The sequence below is a fragment of the Theropithecus gelada genome, chromosome 15, assembly GCF_003255815.1.
Source record: "Theropithecus gelada isolate Dixy chromosome 15, Tgel_1.0, whole genome shotgun sequence".
Lineage (NCBI taxonomy): Eukaryota > Metazoa > Chordata > Mammalia > Primates > Cercopithecidae > Theropithecus > Theropithecus gelada.
Genome location: NC_037683.1, coordinates 84,585,993 through 84,607,212, shown reverse-complemented (window position 1 = coordinate 84,607,212; position 21,220 = coordinate 84,585,993). Strand labels below are relative to the sequence as shown.

At 37.8% G+C, this 21,220-nt stretch overlaps 1 protein-coding gene across 20 annotated transcripts in view; it reads left to right on the top strand.

Annotated features, from left to right (window-relative positions):
- The window catches only part of TRPM3 (transient receptor potential cation channel subfamily M member 3), a 904,668-nt gene that overhangs the window by 309,661 nt on the left and 573,787 nt on the right, over window positions 1–21,220 (top strand). For 13 of the 20 annotated variants that reach the window (XM_025359891.1, XM_025359890.1, XM_025359887.1 and 10 more), the window contains exon 1: window positions 16,056–16,367. The exons of 5 other annotated variants lie outside the window; for them this stretch is intronic. In XM_025359891.1, coding sequence (XP_025215676.1) covers window positions 16,191–16,367 — 177 coding nt within the window. In that variant the 5' untranslated portion in view covers window positions 16,056–16,190. Of the gene's footprint in view, window positions 1–15,946; window positions 16,368–21,220 lie in introns of those variants that run through there. 2 more of the 20 variants (XM_025359899.1, XM_025359885.1) reach the window with 1 other exon arrangement.

Sequence of the window (21,220 nt, the reverse complement as noted above, 5' to 3'; positions counted from 1 at the left end):
ATTAAAGAGAAATAAAAGAAGAATCATATTTTTTTCCAGGAAAAAGATTAAGATAATTAGAATTGCTCAGCCAATTTACCAGAGTTTATGTTGATACAATTGCCAAATAGATTATCTATAACCCCACTAATGGATCTTCAAAACTGTTTGCAGAACTCATTTTTTCATGTTACTGTGTTATGCTTAGATGAGCTGGTCTTGTGTATTGACTTAAGTACTTAAGTTAATTTGTTTACTTGATATTTATTAAGCTATTAGATTTGTATTTGATGTTAGTTCTTTCTACAAAGGGAGAAGCGACATACAAAAGAAAATGGATTTTTGCCTTAGGTTGAGGTCATGAAAATGATGGTACTTAATCTTTATTTCTTTGAAGAAGTACCTTTTTCTTTGTCGGTTTTGTGTGACTTTTAATACCTTTTCATTAGTTTTAAAGGAAAACCACAAAATAAAAACTAACTTAAGCATTATTAAGCACACTCTTGGAGTGTCTAGAGGTTGAGGAAAAACCTAGTTTCAACAACTAAAAAATAAAACATAAATATTGACAGGTTTGCTTTCCTTGTACTAGTCTTGGTTCAGTCCATTTTCTACACAGATGCTAGAGTCATTTTAAAATGCAATTCCGATTACATTTACTGCACACTTAAAAACCTCAATGATTCCCCCACCCTCACTCCATCCACTTTAATGATACAGTTTAAACATCTTAGCAACTGTCGTCGTCCACACCAACTTCTTTTGCTCTACAAAACTGCTACTTGTCTTCGAAGTCCACCGTGGGCCTTCTTCCTTCCTTGCCTTTTCCAGGGCTGTTCTCACTGTCTAAAGTAACTTTCTTTTACTTCTGTGGCTGAACTTGCTAAATGTTTGTGCTTCCAGAAAGAGCTCAGAAATCTCACTTCTCCCTCAGGCTCCTGTTCCGGTGCCCTCTTCACAGTCTTTGCATCTCTCCATCTGGACCGGGATTAAGAAACACCTGGGAGCAGCTCCCTGGTCCCTGTTCTGCAGTGAGCATATGAATTTCCTTAGACACACCACAATACCACCGGAAATGTGTTCAAGAGAATATTAAATGTGTTATGTATGATTGAGAAGAAGTAGGATTGTTAAGTGAAAATCCCTAAGAAGTAGTTCCAATCACAATATGGTCCTATCCCTGGACTGCCTTCTCAGGTGGATGAGCCTGGGTACATGTGGACCTTTGGCTTCACTAGATGGAGTGTCCATGTTTGATGTCAGACCTGAATGACTTGAGGCTACAAAGAACAGGCTAAGCCTAGCAATCTTCCATTATTTCCCATGTGTCACTCAGTCCTTCCTCCAAAGTCAACTTTAAAGGATTAAACCTCCTTGAGCCACTAGCTTACATAATTGATGTTTTCAGCTTATCTAAGAGGTTGACTATCCAGTTGGATCTTACCTTTAGTTTAGCACTTAACATGCTATGTAAACTTCCTGTCTTCTCAAGTAGTTTGTCTATGTAGTCAATCTTTGTGTGGACGATGTATTAGTCTCTTTGTATCCTCCGTACCTGGGGTAGTGCTGCACACATAGCAGACATGTAGAGGAATTGATTGAATTAAATTTGTCCTGCTAATTGATGTTAATTAAGTCACACTTAAATGGTGTCTTTATACATTTACCGAACTCTTAAATTCATGGCAATGCTGCAGGTGTGGCATCAAATCCTACACCCAGAGAAATATGCATAACTTCTCAGCAAACAATAAATAATGTTTGTATTATGTATTAATAACCCTAGAAATATGACTCTGTTTCACTCAACTGAGAAAACGAAGCAGATCTATGATTTGCTGGTGTTATTTATTTTTTGTGTGCCTGAAGATAAGCATATGCTCAGATATATCTGAGCCAGATGTTCCACAGCATAAACTTCAGTAGCATGCAAAACTCTCTACTTATATCCATAATTCCACAACGTTCTAGGTAAGTTTAGTCTCCTAGGTTTTCTTGTTGCATGAGCTCTGTAGTATTAGGTAATATTTTCTTTCTATTCAAAATAGGTAATGCTGAAAATGCCTTATTTTATGGCCTACTGGAAATTGATGGAAACAATCCGAGACTCAGTGGAACTAGTCTTAAAATCTAAACAGTTAGTCCTGGGAAGAACTCAACAGAGCAACAACATCACTCTTTTATATACATTATCCTGAGACAGAGTTCACATTGCTGCTTATGGGTAGCCTGGAAAAGAATACAGTTGCCTGGGCTTCCATACTATTCCCATTCTGTTATATGTGGTTGCATCTCCATGTCTTCTGCTTCTCACTCTTCTCTGTGTCCCCGCAACAGAACTGGAAGTGACAGATGGAAGGATTTGTGTAAAAAGAAAGCTAAATAAAGAGGAATAGGGAGCTGAAGAGTGACTGAGATTTTGCAGTCTAGTATATAGGTAAGACACCAATGGAAGATGACATTATGAGCATCCCTGCCTAAGACCCAAATAAGTTTGACTCTAGGTGAATGCTTGAGGAGTCGCTAACATAATTTGAGCATGCTGAAAATTGTCATAAGGGATATTTTGGTGATTTGGGATTTTGGTAGGTATGTTCCTATGAGGCTGTGTTTATGGTAAGAGTTCCTCTCATTGACTTTCTTCTTTGTTTGCCTCTTGCCTAGTCTTTTCTATTTCAGGGGGTTAGTGAGTTCTCACACTGAATTTTCCTCCAACTGATTTAGTAGCAGGTGGACAGCTCTAGAAAGAGACGTTTCCTATTTTCTGGCTGTCGGTCCACAGAGCTTAATTCAAGGTATTAACTCTGAGCTTCAAAGTCTCTAGTGGCTTAGATTCTAGAAAACTAAGAAATCTATGCTACATTTATTCAGTAACAGGCCAATAAGATAGCATTCAATTCACTCATTGCTTTTGCTGGTCAACTTTGTGGCAGAGATCACTGCCACATTGAATGATGCAGGATTGAATTTGTAAGACTAAGATGACAGGGATTTTAAGGTATTTGGATTCTTTAATTTACGGAGATAGTGTTTGTGAGAAATAGTTTTTTTTTTTTTTTTTTTGGCATGCGCCTTTAAATGAAGTATTACTCTGTCACCAGGCTGGAATGCACTGGTGCGATCTTGGCTCACTACAACCTCTGCCTCCCGGGTTCAAGCGATTCTCCTGCCTTAACCTCCTGAGTAACTGGGACTACAGGCGCATGCCACCACACCCAGCTAATTTTTGTATTTTTAATAGAGACGGGGTTTCACCATGTTGGCCAGGATGGTCTCTATCTCTTGACCTCCTGATCTACTGGCCTCGGACTCCCAAAGTGCTGAGTTTACAGGCATGAGCCACCATTCCTGGCTGAAAAATACTTTAAGAATATTTGGAAATATGAAGTAATAGGCCTCATTGAGAACAGATTGTGAATTATATTATGGAACCAAAGACCCCTGTATTCACAATTGCTACGTAAGAAATTTTATCACACCATTTGGATGGACCTATAATAAAAAAAAAAAAAAGATAAAAGATTGTGGTTTGGTCAAATATCATCAAGGAAATTTTATTCAGTCTTTAAAAGGTAATGAGAGAGAGATTGCGGTGCGAACACACACACACACACACACACACACACACACACACACACACACAGAGTTTTGTAGATAGTAGGCAAAATAATGAGACCAATAAGGAAGAAGAATACAGCAGAGGTGGTTTTCAGAGCAGCTTACTAACGATAGAACAGTTATAAGAATATGTAGATACGTGTTTATGTGTGCTTAGATTGGAAATGGCCTTTCTTTAGCATAACATCTGCAGTGTGTGCTATAAAGAAAATGGCTGCTAGAGTGAATGTATAAATGTTAACAATTTCTTGTAAATAACAAAGACCATCATCAAAATTAAAAGCTACGTGGAAAACTGCAAAAATACTATCAACTCACATGACTGTGGATTAATGTCCTTAATATAAAAAGAACTCTTATGAGTCAATAAGAAAAATAAAACTCTAATAAAAGAAGAAACAATTTGCTAGAAGAATTACAAATGGCCATAGGAAAAATGGAACTTTCTAAGTTACCAGATAAATATATAACACATTTCTTTTTCTGTGATCAACTTGGCCAAAAATTAATTTAAATTAATGATATGCCCAGTTTTGTCAATGATTCACTAATAAGGACGTTCTTATACTTTGCTGAGGGGCACGTAAAATGGTTCAACACTGCTGGATAACAATTTGGAAATAATTATTAAGAGCCTGAAAATATATTCATGATTTATGAACTAATCATCCTTCATCCTAAATTGTATCTTAAATAATCAGAGATGTGCACAAAAACATGTGACAGTACTGTGCTGTGTATCCATAATAGCATTATTTAAAACATTAAAATTGCAAGTGAGCTGATTATCTTCCATTGACTAACATAATAAAATCCTATATAACCATTAAGTATTGTATTTTCTAAGAATATTTGATAATATGGAGATCAATTCATGTATAATAAGTGTATTAAGCTGTATATGAAGTATGATTTTTAAAATACTTGGTAATACTAAAAATTACATCAGTAGTTATTGATGGATAATGAAAGAATGGATACATTTTAATTCTTTATATTTTTATGAGTTTTAAAATGTTTTGACATAAAAAATTGTTCTTTTATTATCAGGGAAGATAATAAATACATTTTCCCAACTTTATTATGTACAAAAAAAATCATGAATTTTGAGTTTATAGTTTGGTGAATTCCAGCAATTCTATACCGTTGCATAACTGCCACTTTATTGAAGACATAGAGCATTTTCATCACCCTGAAAAGCTTCCTCACGTCCCTTTGTAGTCAATTTCATCTCCCGAATGATCCCTGGCAACCATTGCTCTGCTTTCTGTCACTTTTATCTTTTCTAAAATTTTATATATAATTTTCAGATTCACTCACATTGCTGTGTCAATATTTTCTTCTAAAAAATATATTTTGAAAGAATGCTCAGTATGTGGTTCCGTCCAAGAATTAACTGTAGAGGGAAGAGGCCATGGAGCATAAGGCAAAGAACAAGAGATCGAGGCTCAGATCTTGGGGAAGTCACCTATATTCTCGGGTTCTCAGTTTGCTCAGATGTAAAATTAGGATAATAATCTCTTTCTTACCTATATCTCAGCATCATTATGTGTAATGGATCAGAATATGTTGAACCACTTTGTGAGGCATCAACATTGGTTTCTATTTTTATTATTGTGAACCTGATTAAAATGGCTGATATGTAATTCAGTGTTCCTGTCTCCTTCAAAATGATATTTACCTTTATATAAAATGGAGAGTTGCCTTCATAAAGGTATATTAGGACATTAAGTTAAGGCTTTGACGAATTGCCATCATGGGACATGTTTATGAATTGTCCAGATTTTTAATGAGTGGCAATTGAATTCTCTAGCTCGAGTTATCCTCACATTGAATTTTTAATATCTGTACTTATCCCTTTTCCTCTTTTGCTTTTCTTTTCTAAAACCAATTCCTCTGTGTTTAGATGTTAGTCTCTACTTGCAGTTTAGAGTCTGAGAACTTTTCCTTTTATTAATTTTTTGAGAATTGAATAAACAATTTTTAGATTTTTTAAGGCTATGGAGTTAAGATTTGGGGAAGTAAAAGGGCACTGTAGAATCAGTATGTAATCAAATCAGTTTGTAGACAAGCAATAGTCACTATAAGGAACTCTAAATGACTTGAATGAAATGATTATCACAAACATGCCTAGTTTACTCATTCTTCGTTTGTTCATTCTATAGTCAACAAATTTTGATTGAGTTTCCATTATGTTCCAGACAGTCTGCAAGGATCTGGGATACAGTCGACAATTGCCCTTTAGAAACTACATTCCATTCGTAGATTAAGGCCAAAAGTAAATAAACCAATCAATTAAATAGCTACCAGTTCTGATAAGTACAGGAAGAATTCAAACAAATAACTGTAATGAATGTTGAAGGAGGGCTAGAGAGATCGAGGAAGGATTCTCTAGGGAGATCACCCATAACCTGAGTTTCACAGCATGAGAAGGAGCTAATCTTATGAAGAGCTGGAGGAGACAGCTTTAGAAGAGGGAACAGCATATGTAAATGTCCTGTGATAGGAAATAAAACTGGAAGAAATAAAAGTGGTTAGGCATGATGAATTGGAAATGTCAAGAGTCGAGGTTGGAGAGATAGGCAGGATGAAATTTGTCACATCATCAAAAATGAGGAGTTTGGAGTTTTTCTTAAGTTCATGGAGAGAACTAGGCGATTTTACTCATAGGAGTAGCTTGATCTGTTTTAATCCTGGTGCTTTCATAAAAGTGAATACAACAGTTTTGTCATCTGATCTGTAGCCAACAGGTTTAGTTGCAAAGAATTTAATTAAAGTCCAAAGAAAAACATGCCCATTAAAGCTATGTCTACCTATTCTTTACTAAAACAATAATTATGAGTTTTTCCTTGGGATAGTATCAGGTACTACAGAACATTATAATTCTTTCTCTATTATCATCTCTCTCCTTCCCTATTGAGGAAGGCTTCCCAGAGACAGCTGGGTGTCCCATGCAGTCAACCAGATACCCTGTGCCAATGCATGTACCAGTTAGGTGCCTGTGGATGGCTTTGGCTGGATGCTAAATAAAAGCAGTCAGAATCTGATTCATTAATGAATTTAGAAGCTGCTATAAATCAAATTCATCTTTGGTACCTTTATTTTCTAACTTAATAGCTTCAGATTAGTAGTAGAGTCTTGATAATATTGTTTTCTTTTCTCCCCAAATACTCTGAACATTTTATATGAAGTCCAAGTAAATGTGGATAATCATTATAATTTTATTTATATGGTTACAGAGGTAGCTTTGGTTTGTACTTACTATATCAGGCATGAAGTTTCTGGCCATGTGCATCTTTTGTGTCATTGAAACAAACATCTTGTTGTAATAAGTTTCTAGAATATTATGAATAATGATAGATCATGGTTTTTTTGAGATACCCAACTTGAGTATCTGAAACTAAATCAGTTACCTTAAAAATACATTTTGTTTTTAATGTATACATTTTAAACCTTATATAATATATCAAGAGTTTATCTTTGAATTCAAAACATAGCTCTGATACTTACAGTGTAAACTCGGGTAAGTATTTAATCTTTCTGTGTTTTAGTTTCCTCAACTAGAAAATGCAGGCAGGAATAAAAGTTGGATAACACCGAGAATTAAATGAGTTTATATATATTGTAAAACTTACCCCAAATTTGCAAAAAATGAGGAGTTATTTAGAAACATCCCTTTTTGCATTTACTAAATACTGTGTTTCAGGCATTGTGTTATATATTGGGCATATACCAAATGAGTACAGACAACCCTTATCTCAACAGAGAGGCCAGCCAGATGTAACTAGAAGGTTGGGAAAGGGATATGGAAGTCAGCCGTGCGGATAAAAGAAACCCAGAGCTACTGGAAGAAGCACAGCTGCTTCTGTGCTTTGCAAGATTCTGGTGTTAGGTTAGATAAGTTAGGGTCATTCGGTTGTTCTTCCTTTTTTCAGATTTGTCAGAGCAAATACTAGCTTTTTTTTGGGAAGCTCCAGGAACCCTGTACAAATATTTTTATTTAATTGGCAGCAGCATATTGTAATGGGTAAAAGCATGGGTTATAGAATAAGATAGACCTGAATTCAAGTCCATTTACCAATCATGTGACCTTCTGCAGGTTTCTTAACCTCTCTGGGTCTTAACCTCTCTGAGGCTATTTCTCATCTGTAATACTGCAAAAACAATACTGCAGACTTTACAGGTTTGTTATGATAACTAAATGAGCTATGTGCTTAACACTGTTTAGCACATAGTAAGTGCCTGAAAAAAGTTATTAATCATCATTTTAACATGATCACATAGCCACTATCTATTTTAAAAATAAGGACTCATAAAAGTTATATGAATTGCCCAGTGACTTAATGTGGATTCAAACCTGTTTCTCCCTGATTTCAAAATCCATGTAGTTTGCATTTATTTTATGCCTCATCAGGAGAAAACCAAAACGAAAACTTGACCATTGTCTCTCAGAAAGTAAAATCATTTAATCCCTCCCACTACTATTAATGTTAATAAAAATAAAATGAAAGGCTCCTGGTTGTCAAAAATATGGTACCAGAATAAATATCAACAATGCTGCATTTTTTGGAAGGCAGTCAAAAATAGATAGCAAGTACGGTTTTCATTAGCTTTCTTTATTAAAATTCTCTACCAAGCAGAGTTACTGCTTTGAGGATCTTCCAGATCACAGTATGTCTCTGTTTCCCAGGTGAGCGGACCTTATGGTCCAATCCAGGGCTGGATTGTGTGAGAAGCCCAGATGCACACGGCAGGGTATGTGGCTGGGGCAGGCCCTCAGCTTTCATTGGTGCGAGTCAGAAGGTGATTGAGAAGGTATATGTGAAGTTTGAGCTTGAACATGTGTTTGATTTGGGTATCCATTGGCCAAGAAATCTGACTTCAGCTGCACTGTTCATAGTGAATGCTGAGCTTCTCTCCAATTCATGCAAGTTATTCAAGCAGTAATTGGAGATTTACTGCTTAAATTTCTCCTCCTAAAAGATATTAAAAAAAGATATTAATTCAACTTGGTCAGATTTGTGGCTTTCATAATGAAAATGTGTCTAAAATACCTACATTCTGTGTGTGGATGTGTGTGTGCGCTTACATGTGTGTATGTGTTGCAGATATTTAAACTTAGTATAGAAAGAGAACATTTACAATAATGAATAGCATTGCTAATATTAGAAGAGTGAATATTAAGTGATCAGAAATGCACATCTCAAATTCTTATATTTTTAACAAGCCTCCAGGAACTCATTAGAATTTTTGAATTATACCAAAACCCCATCCCCTTTGTGAATGGAAAGGCTCAATAAGGTTGTGTTTTAGCTCTAGGCCTTTGAATATCTGTTGCACATTTTTTGGTATGTGTATATGTAAGATTTCTATTTTTCGTAGGGTGGAAGCTGCTTATATACATTTGTGTTTTCCAAAGTGAGACATTTTATATATTAAAGTTTTACACCCCATTATTGGAATATATGATTCTCTCTCATATCCACTATCTATTTTAAAAGTAAGGACTCATGGGACTGCAGAGGAAAGCAGTAAGGAAAATCAGAGGTGGCCCTCTTCTCATGTTTTCTCTGCAGCTTCTTCTCTTACTGGAAGAAACAAAGGAGGAAATGAAGGTGTTTTGTTTTGCTTTGCTTTTCCTAGATCACTAGCTGTGGGAAGGATGGCACATATGACTCCAATATTGGTAATAATAAGTTGCTAATATTTTTTGAGCTCTTTCCATATGTGGGAACAACTTCTAAGGTTTCTGCCCATATTGGCTTATTAATTTCACATTATCCCTTTGACAAAGGTAATATTATTGTCCCCAGTTTGCAGATAAAGGAACTAAAGCATGATGAGATTAAGTAACTTCCCCAAAGCAACGTGTAAATGGTAAAGCTTGGGTTTACTTTCAGGCCATTCGGTCTATGGCCTGTGCTCTTAAGGACTATGCTACATGCACTGCCAGTGGTATCTGTGAACAAGATAACAATAATATTACTAACAACAACAAAAGTAATTGGATTTAAATGTGTTTTTCTCTATGTTAGCACTGTGCTAATTGCTTTAACCTTCACGAAAACCTGGAGGTGGAAACTGTTGTAAACCCCATTCTTACAATGTGGAAACTAAACCTTTGAGAAGTTGTGTAACTGCCCCCAGGCCACATAGTGGGTAAGAGGAGGCACTTGGGTTTGAATCAAGTTTGTCTGACTTCTCAAGTTACAGGTAAAGATAGGGAAGATGAAACACAGACAGTCCAGTACCTCCTCATTTCTTGAAACAAACATGAGCTGTCCATTAGCCCATCACTACCTACCACCACCTCTGTTACAAGTTGAAAAGAGTAAATTACATCAGTTCAGGTGTGTGTGTGTGTGTGTGAGCTATTACTTAAAATCTATGTTGAATATTCTAATTAATTTAGGAAACAATGTTTAAAAAGAAGCTAAATTATTAGTTTCCCCTCAAAGCTTCCTAAAGGACCTTTATGAGAAATAATTCAAGAGATTCAGAGGATTAAGAGACTACTATATTTAAAGTACCCCTATAATATAATATTGAATATAACTCTGAAGAGAGTTTTTTTTTTCCCTAAAATCTCTGCACCATCATGTGAAGAAAGATTAATGTCCCAAGATGCCCAATGTAAAGAAGAGTTGGTATGAGTGGAGCTTAAGTATCCTTATACATTTCGAAAACTACGCTCTGGGAGAAGAACTTGACTTGGAAGTTAGAGGGAAGCACATTTCACTTCAGTCTTAGGTAGAATTTTCTGTCAACCAGAACTGTACAATCATGGAATGGGCTGTCTCAAAAACTCACCCACTCTCTGTCACCACAGGCCTTTGTGCAAAGGGTGGACAGCAGTCAGAGATGCCTGGGGAGAGATCCCAATAATGGAGGAAAATGAATGGATAACAATTGTAGTCATGAGAAATTTTTATTTTACATGGAATAAATGCTGCTTAAGCCACTTAACAAAGTGAGTCATGGATTTTAATAAATTTTAGTATATTTTAGAATCTATTATCTACAAAAGATGGCAAAAGGGGAAATATACCTTAAGAAAGGAAAAAAGCTAATTTGGTAAACATACATTTGGAAATACATTAAGGATTGTTCTGTAGGTAAATGGAATCTATAAAGAGATCTAATATTTTGGAAAATGCTGTAGAAGCGTCAAAAAAATCCTAAAAATGTTATAGCTCTAATTTAAGTGAAGTTAAAAGGAAGAAACAGGAAAAGTATGTTTTTTGACAAAAATGATAAATTGCCATAAAGTTCATAAGACAAATGATTTTTTGAAAAAAAGAAATAGTGGTTCTCGGTCTTTGAGGAATTGCCACACTGTCTTCCACAATGATTGAACTAATTTACCAACAGTGTAAAAGCGTTCCTGTTTCTTCACAGCCTCGCCAGCATCTGTTGTTTCTTGACTTTTTGATACTTGTCATTCTGACTGTTGTGAGATGGTATCTCATTGTGGTTTTGATTTGCAGTTTTCCATTGATCAGTGATGTTGAGCTTTTTTCCATATGTTTGTTGGCTTCATAAATGTCTTCTTTTGAGAAGTGTCTGTTCATGTTCTTTGCCGCCTTTTTAATGGGGTTGTTTTTTTCTTATAAATTTGCTTAAGTTCCTTGTAGACTCTGGATATTAGACCTTTGTCAGGTGGATAGATTGCAAAAATTTTCTCTCATTCTGTAGGTTGCCTGTTTGTTCTGATGATAGTTTCTTTTGCTGTGCAGAAGCTCTTCAGTTAATTAGATCCCATTTGTCAATTTTTGCTTTTGTTGCAATCGCTTTTGACATGTTCATCATGAAATCTTAGCCTGTGCCTGTGTCCTAAATGGTATTGCCTAGATTATCTTCCAGCTTTTTTATAGTTTTGGGTTTCACATTTAAGTATTTAATCTACCACAATCCCATTACTTGTATGTATCCCCCAAAATATAAATCATTGTATTTTAAAGATAATGTACACATATGTTCATTGCAGCACTACTCACAATAGCAAAGACATGGAATCAACCCAAATGTACACCAATGATGGACTAGAGAAAGAAAATGTGGTGCATACACAGCATGGAATACTATGCAGCCATAAAAAGGAACGAGATCATGTCCTTTGCAGTGTCATAGATGGAGCTGGAAACCATTATCTTCAGCAAATTGACATAGGAACAGAAAACCAAAAACCATTATGTTCTCATTTATAAGTGGGAGCGAAACAATGAGAACACATGGACACAGGGAGGGGAACAACACATACGGGGGGGCTGTTGCAGGAGGAGAGCATTAGGATAAATAGCTAATGCATGTGGGGCTTAACTAGGTGATAGACTGACAGTGCAGAAAAGCACCATAGCACACATTTACCTGTGTAACAAACCTGCACATCCTGCACATGTATACTGGAACTTAAAGTAAAATAAAATATTTAAGAAAGAAAAATCAAAGCACAACAAAATTAATAAAAGAGGCCAATCATTAAGCAAGCAAGATGTTAGTATTAAGATTACAAAACACTGAAGCAAATGTCTACAAAGGCTCACCATTGGGCTCACCAAAGGCTTATGTGGTTTTTCCCCTGGATGCTTAAATATCATCTTTCTGCACTAGATGCACTATATCCATATATTAGAGCCTGAAAATATATGTACAGTTGATGTCCAGATACCTATGAATTTTAATGTTGTAATAATAAACTCTGAAAAATTACATTGCAGCACTTTTTTTAAATGTTGTTTGCAGAAAACACTTTTCAGAGGGAGGCTTTTGAGTTCTCTGTACTACCTGGTCACTGTGTCGTTTCCTTTCTGTTTTCTTAGGTTTTCATGGGTCAGTTCCTTTTATATCCAAAAGATATAAAGAAGACAGTGTGCAAGTGGTACAATACTATATGGAGGGTGCCATGATTTTTTTTTTTTTTTGGAGACAGAATCTCGCTCTGTCGCCCAGGCTGGAGTGCAGTGGCACGATCTCGGCTCACTGCAAGCTCCGGACCCGGGTTTACGCCATTCTGCCTCAGTCTCCCGTGTAGCTGGGACTACAGGTGCCCACCACCATGCCCGGCTAATTTTTTTTTTTTTTTTTGTAGTTTTAGTAGAGACGGGGTTTCACCGTGTTAGCCAGGATGGTCTCGATCTCCTGACCTCGTGATCTGCCCGTCTCGGCCTCTCAAAGTGCTGGGATTACAGGCGGGAGCCACCGCGCCCGGTCGCCATGATTTTTTTTTGAAGAGAAGGAACGTGGTCTTCAAAAGAAAGAATTCAGAAGGTCTATACAATGGCCCCCTTGTTAGTATTGAGAATGAGCTCAAATTTCATCGTGATTCTTTGGTTTAGTATCATTTACACAGAAAATAAAAAGGGAAGATAATCAGTGGGGACTGGGCTTTTCTGTAGCATGGGAGAGAATTAGAGTTGGTTCAAAGGCAGGCTTTGGAATAGAGAAATCTGATATGCCCTGCTTGCTATTTTTTAGGATACTGAAAGCTCGTATGACTATGTCAGAGTTTCAAGCTGCTAGAATTTGTTCTGCAGATGTGTAGACAACCACATTCATAAGATTTATAGGTAAGCACTTTGAATTTGTGAGGTGCTAATATCTGGGGCTGGGCTTGCTCCTCTCTGCATTTTTTTCCTCATTAGACTTCTCTCTAAAACTGGGGAAGGGATCTTCTATGTGAAAATATAATTTCTTCAAAGTAGAGAGGAGGGTCTTGAAAACCCTTCTTTAGATGTTTTGATAGCAAACAGTTCTGGCACAAAGCACCCCAATGATGGTAGAAAAACCGCCTCTCATGCACTGTCATCCTTCTTTGATCTTTACCTCTTTTGCAGTGTAATCTCCAAATCAATTCCCTGAAGGTTTTGTGCTTTTCTCCTCTAATTGCCATTAGAGAGGGCTGTGAATCCTCCTACTTCCTCACTCTGCATAGTTTCTAATGTTCTCTTTGACCAAAGTTATTCAGTAAAATTAAAGGGGATAGGAGAATCAAAGGCCATGTGTTTTCAGAATGATGCTGTCATTTTTGTGGGGTCCTTACCATTTTGAAATAGTTCAGGGCAGGGGGTTGGCAATTGTGCAGTTTTTCAGCATTTTCGTGGAGCAGAGATCTCACCACCTCAACAGAACCACTTAAGGGCATTCGTTTAAAAGCTTAAAAAGGCTGGAGCCTTCCTCACTAAAGGCAGCATCTTGCAACCTGATGAATACCACACTGCGTGAGGAAACCCATGCTGCCCTTGCAGTCTCCTACCTTCCTCTTTCCCCATTTATTAAACTCATGGTAACTCACAACAAGCATTCAGTTTTAATTTGTCTTGCTTGACTTCATTACCTCCTACCATATGTATGCATGCTTAATGAAAATTGTCAGTGGGCTTCCAGCTCAGACTCAGCACATGCTACCCAGAAGATGGATCATGGTACATGTATTTAGTATATGCCAGGCACAGTTCTAAGTGCTTTGCCGATATTAGCTCATTTAGTCCTCACGTAGGCATGTGGGTTTATTTTAATCTCCATTGTATGGATAAGGACTCCAAGACACAAAGAAAGTAGGTAAATCTCCCAAGACTAGCTTCAAAATTGGAATTTGAACCATGCAGCTTGATTCCAGAATTCATGCTGTTAACTACTACATCAACATCAGACCAAAGTAATAATCTGAAAGAAATGCTGAGCATTTCTTCTTTGAAGTCTTTAATTCTTATGTAAGATTAAATTACCAAAAAACAGAGGCAGTGGTTTTATTCCTAGAGTCCCTTTTGAAAGAAATAGGAGACAAGAGAAAGCTTGTCTTTACAGCCTAGTAGACTGGTTTCAATCCAGACTCTAGTTATACTAGTATGTTAGACTTGTTACTAATTTCTCTAGACCTCATTTGCTTAATCTGTGAGGTAAGGATATGACCATAACACCTACTCCATAAGGTTTCCATGGACATAAACCTATGCAATGCATTGTGCTAGGCGATACACGTGAGCCGTTAGTATTTTAATACTGCCTTCAATCCTTTGTGGAAATGGAATAGTAACAGAAAATGAGTCAACTGTATATCAGATCTATTAAAGTGATATTGTTTGATAGAAGATAATCAGAGACATAAATTTTATTATACAAGGTAGGTCAATGATCTGTCTTCCACAGGTGAACTAGTTTTCTGCAATATCTTTCTTAAATTTGTGACACAAGACCATTGTGAGTGAAATGGTGTTGTAGCGCAGTGTGTCAGGTATTGATTTCATGCTGGGGTGGGCCTGTGTTGTCCCAGTTCTGAATTACAGCAGTGTATCACATCTGCTTGCAGCGCTCCCAGTTCAGCTTCCGACTGCGTAATAGCCATGGAGCTGGGATTTACCAATCTCTTCAAGTTAATTAGAAATGGAAAATCAGCATAGTCATAGAGGAAAAAATAAATAAGATGGCGATGCTCCAAGGATGTGGGGATTCTCCCCGATAGGAGTTGTCAGGTCAACTGCTCCTACTGATGTCTGATGCCTAGGGGGAATGTGGGAGCCAAAGAGGGGTTGTATCAGGAACTCCCTTCTCTTCTCATGCTCCCAACTTACCTTCTCTATGTGAAATTATCTAGTTTCTACCTTCAAATTGAAAAGCTGTCCTTTATTCTCTCTCTCACCACAGGAGTCCTAAAGACTATACATTCCAACTCAGCAACTATTTCATAAAGCCTCCTTAGAAAATGATGGGGGTGGAAACCTCACTTAAGGAAACTCCCTTCTTTATAGACAGCATCCCAGGTGGCACTTTATGGGTTAAACGTGTGTTGCAGAGAACGGGTATCAAGTGGCTTTCCAGGACATAACCCCCATTTAAAAACTGCCATCTCTAAAAGGTGAGCCAAATGCCCATTAGTTTACCCTGCTTTCTATGAAAGGAACAACTCAGTGTGTTTGAGTTTGCTTCTGTCTCAGTGTCTATCATCTATACAATGAATTATCAGGATGAAGACTGTCAATCACGGTTAATAAAAACCTCAGAACACGACAAAGATCTCTTTTCCTATAGATGTATTTGATGATAGCCCTCACTTTATTATGTCACATAAATCAAAAAGGAAGCATTTATCTCATTAGGAGGCACCCCTTCTCTCCCTGTGTCCTCGCCCCTCCCCCCGTGCCAGTTCGCAGTCCCTCAAAGATGCTTTGTGCAAGAAAGTGCAAGTTTCCCGTTCTGGCTTTATTTTTGTTCCCTTTTGCTCCCCTCCTGGCCCCCCCCCCCCCCAAACCAGGCTAGCAAAGCAATGGCCCCGGTTCCCCCCCAACGCCTGACCTGCGTTTACTGGGAGGAGAGCGGGAGAGGGAGCGCGCATTCCGGAGCAGGCTGCTTTGACTCCGACCACAGGCTGTTTTGTGCAGGCTGTCCCTCTCCTTCAAAACCGTGCATCCCCTCCCCGAAGCAGCAGGCAGTGTGCCTCCATTCAGCCACATTTGGTATGCATGAGCACGGCTGCAGAGAGAGGGGAGGTGGCTTTCTTAAGAAGGTTCAGGGGCTCAGGCAAGGCTACTTGACTAGTCTTCCAAGTTCCAGGAAGCCTCTGCCCTAATGGAATTTGCAGGTGTGGAGATGACCATGGGATGCCAGAGCCGTGGGGGACCGTTTATTTTCTAGGCATTGCTCAGGTTTTCAGTTTCTTGTTTTCCTGGTGGAATTTGGAAGGGGTCATGAATCAGGCTGATGCTCCTCGACCCCTAAACTGGACCATCCGGAAGCTGTGCCACGCAGCCTTTCTTCCATCTGTCAGACTTCTGAAGGTACTGTAACTTGCAGCCTTGAATGGCGCTAATTATGGTTTTCAGGTTTAAATACCCAACTTGGGGACTTGGGCTGGGACGCACCTTTGCGGGAGCCTAAATGCATGCAGTACTGGCTCTGTGGTCCGTGGCTGGAGAGAGGTTCTCAGTACTCCTCCCCTCCCCCCTCGCCCCCCACCCACATCCCGTGGTGTCAGAGACAAGAGGCTGGTGCGAACCACACTTGAGAAGGAGATTTTGATCTCAGAGAATGGGCTACCTGGTGCTCCCCCACCCCTTTTAACCATTCCTAAAACAGAATTAATTAACTTCTTTGGGAGGGTGGGAATAGTAGTGGAAGTGAAATCTCTTACTCCCTTGTGTTTGGCTCCTGGGCTTTTCTTTCTCTCTCCCTGGGGAAGCCCTTCGACCCACTTTCCCTTTAAATGGAACCTGAGAGAACAAAGGATTCTCCTCATTAATTTAAAAGCTTTGTGTAGTTAGGTGGCCAGTCAGGTGAAGACGAACAAAGAAAGAGCCTCCTCAGATAGTGACTTTTTTGGTGCCCTTGTTTTTAGAAAAGGCATAAAAATGTGGGTCTCCGGAGTGGAATCAGTAGTGGGAAAGTATTGTTAAGCATATATTGTATGTCAGCTCTCTCTCTAGCTGTGAGTCACACAAAAGAATGGCACTACACCTGAGCAGGAATTGCCACCGTGTGTCTGCAGCGCTTCTCTTTCCAGAAGCACATGAATTCAAGATACTGAAAAAGTCCATACAATTGTGTACCAATCCACCTTCATGATCTTTCTTGTGGGGGTGGGGGGGAACACAAATTACATTTAACGGTGCAGGAAACAGGTATTTTTGCCCAGCAAATAGAAGGTGGTAACACTTAATAGAGAAAAATGCGTATCTCTGATGTTCTATATCCATTTGAAGTTAAAAAAGGCAAAGTTCTTAACTCACTTTTCCTGAGTATATATGCCCTTTTGATTTAATGACCACTGAGCATTGAGTCCAGAGGGCTACAATGGAGAATTAATGAATTAGCCCTGAATACATTACACTTGCAGAATTTTGTTCTGAGCCTGTGTTCTGGTTAGGTTAGGTTTGATGTGGACAGTTAGTTCCATACAGCTAAGTGGTGCCTCACAACAGAGTATTACCCCTTGCCTGAGTTTTCCTTATCTTGTTAAACACCAACTGGTATTAACTTTCAACAAAGGCTGCCCTAAGTGCTGTTCAAACTCCCATCATATGGTTGTCATGGTGATGGCTTGCTTCCCTAGGGACCATTTAGGAGGAAAGGCAGGTTTGGGTATGGTTAGTAGAAGAGACTTTTCCTTGGATATGTGTGTTTTTGCTTTATTGGAACAACATGTGTGATAGGGCAAGAAAAAGAATGAGGCGAGAGAATTAACAAATCGTTGTACATTTTCTCCAGAATCACTAGTGAATCAAGAGTCAGGGGCAAAGAATGGGCATATCTAAGTCTCACTGAAAAAAATTCAACTGCAGTAATTCCATGTGCAATGAGAAATATTTTTTCGGTTAAAGTCATGTATCAGCTCTAACCCAAAATAATGCTTTTTAACTCTTCGTGACAGATACGTGACTATCACTCTCAATATATTATTAATTAATATTCTAGTTTTTTAAAATGGAGAACGTTATTCATTTAATAGTCACAAAACCAGCAGAGAAGTACCTACCTGAGGTACTTCTTTTAGGAGAAGCTGTCTTTTTAGGAGAGCTCTGTCATCTTTTTTAACTGAAAGTACTGTCCATACTATCTATCAGGAGACATTGTTAATGCTACAGCAATACTTTCATTGGCATATAGCTCAATCTTACCCCATCCTTTATTAAGTGATGCTTTGTAATAATTTATTGAATAAAATGCATTACTGTGTGTCCTTGTTTTTTCCATATCTAAAAGACAGGATGGAACCTTACTAGAGAACTTTTTTCCCAAATGACATCTGTATTTTTGAAAGATCATAGCTATCCTGTGAGACTTCAGATATTGAGCACCTTTCAAACTCTTAAAGAAATAAAGTCATACCAAGTTCTTTCAGCAATACTTAGAAAGAAAGAAAAGCTGCTTTGGTATATGAGCAATTGTATTATCCACTCTCTGGCTGTGAATGCTATGTGTTCTTTTCCTCTGGATTGTGTTTGTCCTGTGTTTGCTTTGCTAGTTCCTGTGTATTCTTGCTCTGGTTTTATCTTTTGAGTAAAATGTAAGTTCATGAGTCATAATTTGCATATTTTGGTAAATGCTCTTTCTGGTTTAATCTAGAAATGAGATATTTAATAACAGTATTTCTTATGTCCCTTCCTTTCTTTCTCCTCCCTCCCTTCCTCCCTCTTCTCTGTCTTATTCCACCTTCCTCCATACTACCACCACTATGTTAATTTGATGGATGGATTCTCTGGGAATCCGGTAGATTGTTGAAATCTTAAGGTAACAAAGCCAATTCTCCTATTCAACAGGTAATTTTTATTCCTCTTCCAAGCATTGTTCTGATATGACCTGCCCTCTCACAGTGCCCTACGTGTCAGTAAACGTAGTGTAGGTCCTGATGGCTTGATTAGATTTAGCTAAAATCTGATCAGTCACCATTTCTGACAGACTGGACTCAAGCCAATTTCCCTTTCTATCCTTTTCCTTAAAAATGTGTGTATCTTTGCTAACTTACTTTGGTACCATGTTAATATTTAGAAATGGCTTCATAATCCTATTTCCTTATTTTCCATTACCTACTAGAAACAGGATACTACAGAATTAGAAGGGGAAGGCTGGTATCTGAAGCATGAATTAAACCCAATGAGCATTGGAATATACTTATTATTCCTCCTGAAAGCATCTCATTTGTTGTTTCGTCCATCTCAGAGCAAATTTTCAACATGCCAACAAACTCACATTTTGAATTTGGGGTTGCATTTGGACATAAAACTTGGAAATGAATTTCTGGACAGGCACACAATGATGATAGCCAAAAGACAGAGCCTGTTTTCAAATGGGTAAATTTCAAATGGGACCCTTTCCAAATCATTTCTCTTCTGTTGTCGTTTGCTTTATTCTTATGTGTTTCAAGATTCCATCTTACTATTAATCACAAAAAAAGTCAAGTTTATGTCAGTGACAGAATGTTCTTAGCGTATTTCATATTCATTATCAGGTCTATCTTTGCCATTGTTTTATTTGGAAGATTTTATTTTGGTAACATACTGAATCTGAAGATCATTCTTAGGGCAGAGAGTTTTCTGTGTATTGAAGTCTTGGCGAACTTACTGAAGGGAAGGCTTCTGGAAAATGGGTTGCATTGGGAGAAAGGAAAGCACTGTATTTGTGACAGATTTTGGAAAGACATTTAAGTCAGTGTGTTAATGAAGCCCAAATGATTAGTATCATTTTTAAGACTTTCGGATTTTTATATTGAGAAATCATAAGACTTTGCTCACTTTAAGCAATGTCAGAAATATAATAAATTATATTCTGGAAAAGTCAACCTAGACACTGGGTCCTAATTCCATTGTGTTCCTAACCAGCTGTGTGACCTTGGGCAAATTACTTAATCTTTCTGTAACTTGATGTCTTCTTTAAAATGAAGGGTTTGGGTCTTGACTGGATTTAGATCCAATGTCCTCAATCCCTATGCTGAAGCCTGCTATGCTCCTTGGGCATCGAAGAATGTTGTCTATTTGGACTGAAAGAATTGAATATTAAAAGGGAAGAAGGAAATGGCTACAGTGAACAACAGTGTTTAAATCATATTAGGTTGGTGCAAAAGTAATCATATTAGGTTGGTGCAAAAGGTTTTTAATGGCAAAAACCACAATTACATTTTCACCCACCTAATAGAAGACCTTGTCTGCTAAGCTACAGCATTAGACCATTATCTTGAAACTAGGGGGTAGGGGGAGGCAATTAAAAGAATTTTTGCAGCGAGGTGACCACCAGATTTAGGTATTATATAGTTGCTCTGGCTGTAGTGTCTAGAATGGGTGAGATGATGCAACTGGAAGCTGAAAGATTAGACTAGAGGCCTGGGGAATTGATGAGAACCTGGCTAAGGCAAAAGTAATGAAGGTAAAATAAACAGGGCCTTGCTAAATGGACTAGTTGTGGTGGAGAGAGGAATCTAGGATAACTTCTGAGTTTCTATCTTTGCTGTAGGGTTGGGTGGTGGTCTCAGCATCTAAGAATTAAGATCCTGAGAAGGAAGTACGGCCATTCTCACTGTGCAGTTCCTCTTTTCATGGGCTAGAAAGGGAATTTCAGTTTTTGACTCTAGTAGGACTGACAAAAGTAAAGAAAATTATTCCTTATCTCACTCATCTCATTAATGAGGATGAGCCCCATTGAGTGTCCAATAGCAGAATTCTTTGAAGTAAATAATATTCAGTCAGTAATGTCACTGTATTTTTGTTATATACCCTGCCTTCTGATGAAACTATGCAGAGTTTTACATAGTAAATTCCCTTTTAATTTTTTTTGGAATCTAGTCAGAAGCCCAAACTCTTACTTTTTATCCTTTCTCTTTTTAATACAGAAGTATTACTTAAAGTAGGTGACAGAAGAGAATTAATTGAAGGAGAAATGATCAAGTTAGGCAATCAGATCAGCACAGATTCCACCCAAGTGCTAATGTTTTGCACGTCTATAATTCCATATAATGGTAACCAATGTTCATTCTATTGTCTGTGGAGCAAAGTAAGATCCAAATAACCAAATGTATTTGTTCTGTCTTCTATAGTTGATGTCAGACATTCCAGGAACTGACTTCCCTCTGGTGTTCTCAAACTCTTCAAGGAACAATTACTTTGACATTTGTTCCAATTGTATTTTAAATTTATGACCTTCT